The following is an 8889-nucleotide window of genomic DNA, read 5'->3' as shown; positions in this document are numbered from 1 at the left end:
TAGCACAGCTGGGACTAACCTTTGTGAACCTGCTGCACTAGAACTTAACAAGGTTTACACTACATGAAGACGAATGTTGCAATGCATCAAACAAGGTACAATGGACGATGACAGGTACAGGAGGCAGGACGGACTCGAGTCGGTTGATAACTAATGAAAGGACGGGGAGATTTCCTGTTTGTCGCATTGTCTCCTGCATCAGGAGCATGGTGTATAAACATTAGATGCTGAAGAATAAAGAACGGTGGTTCGTTGGATTGTTTGTAGTTAATTCCAACCATGTTTCCTCAATAGTCTACTAAAAGTAATACATAATGGCATGGCGTTGCCTGGTCAAGAAAATAATAGAACTTATATCGCCTGGTAAAGAAAACAATAGAACATATATCGCCTGGCCAAGTAAATAATAGACTATCTATTAGTTTATCTAATAATAAGTAATAAAGAAATCGAAAGCCTTTGTCATTTTTTTATTTAAGATTTTTCGAAGTTGTCGTTTCAACACAATCTAATCATTAGTGTAAAGCACGTGTCCCCACTCAAAGTATGAGTGACGTCAACGCTGTAGCAGATGGTATTATATATTGCTATCATAATCAGCAATGCTCCTTATCATTCATGCGTTGTTTGTATGCCTTAAGCGATTAATCATTTCTATTGAATATCAAATTCATATGTATTACTACCTATACAACTTCAGCACTACAGGCTACAACAGGTGCAAGATCTACATCTATATATACATTCATGTATATCTAGGCTAGTTTTACAAATACAGATATATTAATTAAAGATAACCCTAACTACGCTATCCTCTGGTGTCACATAGGGTATAACATACCTAGAAAAGAACTGATATCGATAGCGGCATTGATGTTCTGATTTAAATCTTCAATTTGTTTACCAATATGTTATTAGTAAATGACTATTTTGTTTACCAATATGTTATTAGTAAATGACTATCTAATCTTCATTTGTTTATGACTATAAAAGACAGACACCCCTCACAACATTCATCATACTGTTTTACAATGATGAGGTTCACGCTCTTATGTTTAGCCCTTTGTCAGTCTGTGTGGGGACACGGTCGAATGCTTGAGCCCCCTCAGCGGTCCACTGTATGGCGTTTTTACCCAGGAGATTCCCGCTTTACACCTAACTATAATGACATGGAACTGTTCTGTGGGGGATTCCCGGTAAGTGGTGTACGACCTACCCTTTTTCGGTGTTTTGTGGATATGAAATCCATATACGTTTTACATCAAAGTAGTCTTCTGTACTTCCTCGAATGAAATGACATAATCAGGATTTGACGGGATTCGTAAAACCAAATAGAATTTTCATTTTCACACCGAGGAATAGTTTCTTTTACGACACAAAATAGGTTTTATTTTAACCACGCAAAATAGGTTATTTTTAACCATTTTAAATAGGTGTTTCTTTTACCAAATCAAAAAGAAGTTTCTTTAAGCGCCTTTTTCTGCCACCCCTGCACTTACATAGTAAGGAAACCAATTCGGCTGGTTTCTTAATTGAAATACGAACTAATTGAGCCAAGTAAACGACCTATAACTGTCTTAATTTGTCGTTTGAAAGTTGCAATACGATTTGTCCTTTGTCACCTTGTTCCTTTGGTTGCAATAAAGTACCTAGTTAATATTTGCTATTACAAATCTCGTTATGTTTTCGGAGAGTATACTGACATTTGTTTAAGACGTTAAAGGCTTTTCATTTTCATCGGAATTCAAAAATAAAAATAAAACTAAAAATCATGTAAACTATAGTTATTGATGGTAATGGTAGTTCGAAACAAACTCTTTTGAAAAGTAGAACAATACAATTAATCGTAGATGATTCAAATGCAAATCTTCATTATTTTGAAATGTTCATTGAGGTAACATATCCAGTGATATTTTACAAGCATATAATCACTATTCTGTTGCAATGGAACGAAAGTAACTTGATATGGGTCTTGCTTGTGACATTTAATTTGTTAAGGTACCTGTTAATTTCAGCAAAAACATGCGTAAAACGCCAGTTTAAGGATAACACAGAAAGTTCATGTAGATCAGACATACTGCACAAAATAAACATTCCGCTATGCTTGCAAGTGTCTATAGCAGGTAGTGCGAGCTCTTATTTGACCAGGTTTTACTTTATAAAAACAAAAACATCGATTCTCTTTTGACATTGAAATGCAAATGGTGGCTTAATATTCTTCTTTAGAGAATGCTGAGTAATGGCGGGAAATGTGGTACATGTGGTGACCCTTACGACGGGGTACGAGAAAATGAGGCTGGAGGCAAATACGCAACTGGGTTCATCACAAGAAACTACAACAAGGGGCAGATAATCGATATATCGATTGAACTCACAACGTCACACATGGGGTTCTTCGAGATCAGAATATGTCCAAACAATGACGTCACCATGCCAGTTTCTCCTGAGTGTTTGGACAAACATATTCTGAAATTCACGAACGGCGATTCAAAATGGCCGGCTACCTACACTGGGTTTTATGATCTCGAGGTTCAACTTCCGGCGGATATGACGTGTGAACAATGCGTCATTCAATGGTATTACAAAGCAGGTACAGTGATTATAAGTCAGTTATAGGCAGAAGGTTGGCTTAGTATCATTATAGTAACAAATGCTCCATGCGCCATGAATTACAAATAGATTTATAACAACTAATATATACGTATATGTATACGCAACTTTAATTTCCTTTTACATACGAATCAAATGCTATGAGATAGGGGCAGTTCATTTGTTACAAAACATCAACAGAGAGTGAAACAGGTAGTAATGCTTAAAATAGAGTAGATAATCTGATTACTGTTTTTGATATTTATCGTGACGGCGTCATCTATTCAAAATGTCATGTTCGTTGTCTATTGTATCTCCATAAAAATGATTAAATATCACATAGCCGGTATTATTTATATTGTAATTGGTAATATAGTTTGTACATGTTCTCACGCTTGTTACCAGGAAATAACTGGGGCGTTGACGAAGTAACGGGAGAGGGCTGTCTTGGATGTGGTAATCAGGAAACATTCATCAACTGTGCCGACGTCAGCATCTCCGGTACTGGACCAACTGCTGAAACAACTTCTGGGCCAACTTCGGGACCAACTACAATATCATCAGCAGCAACAGCAGCAACAACAACAGCAGCAACAACAGCAACAAAAACAGCAGCAACAACAGCAACGCAGACTACGACACCACCAACTCTAGACTCGTGTTCTATATCATAAAGGCTGGGCCAATTTCAATAATTGCTGTCCAAACGGTTGGATCCTCCAATTAGATCAGGATTTTCGTTTATTAAATAAAGACTGCCCGATATACTAATGATTGTATCTTACTTTCTTATCAGACTTTAGATATCTAACAATCCATCACAAATTTCAACAAAAACAATGACGAACCGGTTATTTGTTGGTATATACTGCTCATACACTCATTCTTACAATGCATTTTGAAGAAGGTCTCTGACCTCATCTATTTATAATTTCAAAAGATGAAGATTGCACACACGGAATAGGATTCGAAACCGGAAGTCGAGTATATAGCACAGTATACAATATTCACCTTCATATATGTACCTGTATATCATGTAAGTCGGAGATATAAACTCTAACTAGGGTACTGGCAGTTTGCTTCGTTAGACGTGACTTACAATTGTTGAGCTTGGAAGTCATGATTGCTATGGCCACCAACTCAACATCAAGCCATGGACGTCATAGCATATTCGTCCTATCAGGGTAAGGCCGCTCCAGCGACAGTTAAGTTCTGATATACTTCGGTAAAATCCTGGATCAACGTTGCTCCGTGAATAAAATACAACTTGGCTTGCCATAATTAACACATATTTTGCTGACTGAAGCTTCAAATGCAAAATGTCTTTTTTTTTTTTTTGATGAAATTCAGTTTTTCATAATTCGTTTTCATTGCCCCAGAGCTTCTCAATAAATTTATAAACATTTTCCCTTTGGTATGTATCCAATGATATGAGGCAAATCTGCTCACTGCCTTTATTTAAACAGCATTTTTGTTTCCTTTTTGAGTGTTGGGGGCTAGGCGAGGTGAGTTAGGGCATGCACTAGTTCCACTATGTTTCAGCTTGAGACCAGAATGGCTTAGCTAGGTTAAGGTTGCTACCTTCTGAATCGGACCAAGATGGCTCGGGTGTCATGATAGCATTGGAAGGAAATGAATTGATAACTTGCTCTTAAAGCTAGTTAAGCAATGTGAATCCTTTCGAGGCAAGGCCTTCGGTATTTTTTTCTGTCGCGTCAACAGTACCCCTGTCATACGCTACCATTTCTAGGCTGTTTTGAAAAAGTACCCGAAGCGTGCGTTCCCATGACTACAAGTCTCATACCTCCAGATTTGGGGCTGTTACATTTGCCTTAATTATTGGATTCTCAGAAGACAAGATAAAAAGGACTGGGTCGTTGGGATATAAAGCTTTCAAAATATTCAACCTAATTTCAACTATGTATTGATAACCTGTAGGTTTTCTGTTTAATGAGCTGGCATATTGGTAGTTACTTTCAGGGTTGTATGGATATGTTATGTTGGTTGTCTACATTAATTGAACGTATTAGATAACTCATTATGGCACTATGCTTATCGCAGAACTTATATTAAGCTTAAAATTTCGGAATACTGAACGAAAATATAGATAGTTTATTCCTCAATTATCAGGTGAGATTTCTATCATACCAGTATTCCAATAAGGCTGCCAACAAAATTCTGTCAGAAAATCAAATTTATATCAGTGCGTACATAGTGAGACATAATGTGGAGGACATGATATACATGTAATGTTTTAAAACTCTGCCCTTTTTCTAGGTGATGTGAATTTGACTGGTGGCTTAGAGAATGCCATTTTCCTCTCTATACTAAAGCAGGGTATACAGTCAATGGTGTTAGGTGTTTCAATGTTGCCTAGGGCAAGGGCAATGCGGACCGTGATGATGACTTTGGCTAGCTTTGAATTGGAGAACGATCTTTCGTTTGTTTTTGGTATTCAATGGTAATTATTTCTTGGTATATAAATTATTTACGTTACGCGATAAATACCCGTTTTTATGGTGATGTAACGTGTACGGGACAGAGGGTGTTTGACGGGTGTTTTAACACTGTGTACGGGAAAAGGTATTTGACGGATATTTTAACACTGTGTACGGGAAAAGGTGTTTGACGGTTGTTTAACACGGTGTACGGGAAAAGGTATTTGACGGGTGTTTTAACACGGTGAACGGGAAAAGGTGTTTGACGGGTGTTTTAACACTGTACGGGAAAAGGTATTTGATGGGTGTTTTAACACTGTGTACGGGAAAAGGTATTTGACGGGTGTTTTAACACTGTGTACGGGAAAAGGTGTTTGACGGGTGTTTTAACACGGTGTACGGGAAAAGGTATTTGATGGGTGTTTTAACACTGTGTACGGGAAAAGGTATTTGATGGGTGTTTTAACACGGTGTACGGGAAAAGGTATTTGATGGGTGTTTTAACACTGTGTACGGGAAAAGGTATTTGACGGGTGTTTTAACACGGTGTACGGGAAAAGGTATTTGATGGGTGTTTTAACACGGTGTACGGGAAAAGGTATTTGATGGGTGTTTTAACACTGTGTACGGGAAAAGGTATTTGATGGGTGTTTTAACACGGTGTACGGGAAAAGGTATTTGATGGGTGTTTTAACACTGTGTACGGGAAAAGGTATTTGACGGGTGTTTTAACACTGTGTACGGGAAAAGGTGTTTGACGGGTGTTTTAACACGGTGTACGGGAAAAGGTATTTGATGGGTGTTTTAACACTGTGTACGGGAAAAGGTATTTGATGGGTGTTTTAACACGGTGTACGGGAAAAGGTATTTGATGGGTGTTTTAACACTGTGTACGGGAAAAGGTGGTTGATGGGTGTTTTAACACTGTGTACGGGAAAAGGTATTTGATGGGTGTTTTAACACTGTGTACGGGAAAAGGTGTTTGATGGGTGTTTTAACACGGTGTACGGGAAAAGGTATTTGATGGGTGTTTTAATACTGTGTACGGGAAAAGGTATTTGACGGTTGTTTAACACGGTGTACGGGAAAAGGTATTTGATGGGTGTTTTAATACTGTGTACGGGAAAAGGTATTTGACGGTTGTTTAACACGGTGTACGGGAAAAGGTATTTGATGGGTGTTTTAACACTTTGTACGGGAAAAGGTATTTGATGGGTGTTTTAACACTGTGTACGGGAAAAGGTGTTTGACGGGTGTTTTAACACTTTGTACGGGAAAAGGTATTTGATGGGTGTTTTAACACTGTGTACGGGAAAAGGTGTTTGACGGGTGTTTTAACACTTTGTACGGGAAAAAGTATTTGACGGATATTTTAACACGGTGTACGGGAAAATGTATTTGACGGGTGTTTTAAAACTGTGTACGTGAAAAGGTGTTTGACGGGTGTTTTAACACTGTGTACGGGAAAAGGTGTTTGACGGGTGTTTTAACACTTTGTACGGGAAAGGTATTTGACGGGTGTTTTTAAACTGTGTACGGGAAAAGGTATTTGACGGGTGTTTTAATACTGTGTACGGGAAAAGGTATTTGACGGATATTTTAACACGGTGTACGGGAAAATGTATTTGACGGGTGTTTTAACACTGTGTACGGGAAAAGGTGTTTGACGGGTGTTTTAACACTTTGTACGGGAAAAGGTATTTGACGGATATTTTAACACGGTGTACGGGAAAGGGTATTTGATGGGTGTTTAAACACTGTGTACGGGAAAAGGTGTTTGACGGGTGTTTTAATACTGTGTACGGGAAAAGGTGTTTGACGGGTGTTTTAACACTTTGTACGGGAAATGTATTTGACGGGTGTTTTAAAACTGTGTACGGGAAAAGATGTTTGACGGGTGTTTTAATACTGTCAGTGATTTTCTTATCCTAATTACACAGGGGCCTGTACCTTTTCCATTGGGAAAATATAGCTGTATTTTTTAATTTGGGGAAAAATGTACTTTCTTCCAAGCTCAAAAAAATTCATCAAATCAATGGTTTAATATCATTTTAAATATGCATATTTTAGCTATGATTAATCAATTGTAGCATTGGCTTGTTAAAACATTATGTGAAATGTATTATGTTCAATATTTCTTCATATTTATTAACATACAAGGAAACTTACAATTTCTTATTGGGAAAATATGAACTAAAAATGGGAAAAATACAGCAAAATTTCTTTAGGGGAAGCGGCCTGTATTCGGTCCCAAATCAATGCCAAAAAAATCACTGACTGTGTACGGGAAAAGGTGTTTGACGGGTGTTTTAATACTGTGTACGGGAAAAGGTATTTGACGGGTGTTTTAACACTGTGTACGGGAAAAGGTATTTGACGGGTGTTTTAATACTGTGTACGGGAAAAGGTGTTTGACGGATATTTTAACACGGTGTACGGGAAAGGGTATTTGACGGATATTTTAACACGGTGTACGGGAAAAGGTATTTGACGGGTGTTTTAACACTGTGCACGGGAAATGGTATTTGAAGGGTGTTTTAACACTGTGTACTCTAAGGGTATTTGACGAGTGTTTTAACACTTTATACGGGAAAAGGTATTTGACGGGTGTTTTAAAACTGTGTACGGGAAAAGGTATTTGACGGGTGTTTTAACACTGTGTACGGGAAAAGGTGTTTGACGGGTGTTTTAACACTTTGTACGGGGAAAAGGTGTTTGACGGGTGTTTTAATACTGTGTACGGGAAAAGGTGTTTGACGGGTGTTTTAATACTGTGTACGGGAAAAGGTATTTGACGGATATTTTAACACGGTGTACGGGAAAAGGTATTTGACGGGTGTTTTAACACTGTGCACGGGAAATGGTATTTGAAGGGTGTTTTAACACTGTGTACTCTAAGGGTATTTGACGAGTGTTTTAACACTTTATACGGGAAAAGGTATTTGACGGGTGTTTTAAAACTGTGTACGGGAAAAGGTATTTGACGGGTGTTTTAACACTGTGTACGGGAAAAGGTGTTTGACGGGTGTTTTAACACTTTGTACGGGGAAAAGGTGTTTGACGGGCGTTTTAACACGGTGTACGGAAAAAGTGTTTGACGGGTGTTTTTATACTGTGTACGGGAAAAGATGTCTGATGGGTGTTTTTATAATGTGTACGGGAAATGTGTTTAATACAATAGGTGTTCAACACGGGTTTCGGTAAAGTGTTTTACCGGTGTTTTAACACAGTGTATGGGAATTCGGGTATTTCACGGGCGATGTAATGTCTTTGATCAACTTTTGCGATCCTGTCCTTTTACATGTAACTGTTTCCGAATATTAAATGTGGATACTGATATAAGTCTGTGATTGGCTGACGAGTATTGCTATATCGCTGTTTGGAGTGATGTGTAGGATTAAGCAACAGCTGTTTTTGATCAATCGATAATATAAAACAATAAACATAGTTACAATGTATTAATATATAATCCAGGCTTCAAGTAACATTGTACATAATTCACCTTATTACAACTCATGTTATATACGCCTGACTGTCAACACCACGGAATAACGTCAGTTATCACACACCCTCACATACCACACACACCCTTATACACCACGAACCCTTACACACCACACACCCTCACACACCACACCCTCGCACACCCCACACCCTCACATACCACACACCAGATACCCTCACATACCACACACACCCTTATACACCACGTATCCTCACACACAACACACCTTCACACATCACACACCACATATCCTTACACACAACACACCTTCACACATCACATATCCTTACACACAGCACACATCACATATCCTTACACACAGCACACCTTCACACATCACATATCCTTACACACAGC

At 38.3% G+C, this 8889-nt stretch overlaps 1 protein-coding gene across 1 annotated transcript; it reads left to right on the top strand.

Annotated features, from left to right (window-relative positions):
- Positions 1–1003: 1003 nt before the first annotated feature.
- Positions 1004–3420, top strand: LOC117344303. The gene is made up of 3 exons (XM_033907007.1): positions 1004–1196; positions 2227–2590; positions 2995–3420. Exons 1-3 carry the CDS (start codon positions 1032–1034, stop codon positions 3261–3263), a joined length of 798 nt encoding a protein of 265 aa, XP_033762898.1. The 5' UTR covers positions 1004–1031; the 3' UTR covers positions 3264–3420.
- Positions 3421–8889: the final 5469 nt, after the last annotated feature.

Source organism: Pecten maximus, chromosome 15, assembly GCF_902652985.1.
Source record: "Pecten maximus chromosome 15, xPecMax1.1, whole genome shotgun sequence".
Taxonomy (NCBI): Eukaryota; Metazoa; Mollusca; class Bivalvia; order Pectinida; family Pectinidae; genus Pecten; species Pecten maximus.
The sequence above is the reverse complement of the archived record's forward strand: the minus strand, read 5'-3'. Positions and strand labels throughout refer to the sequence as shown.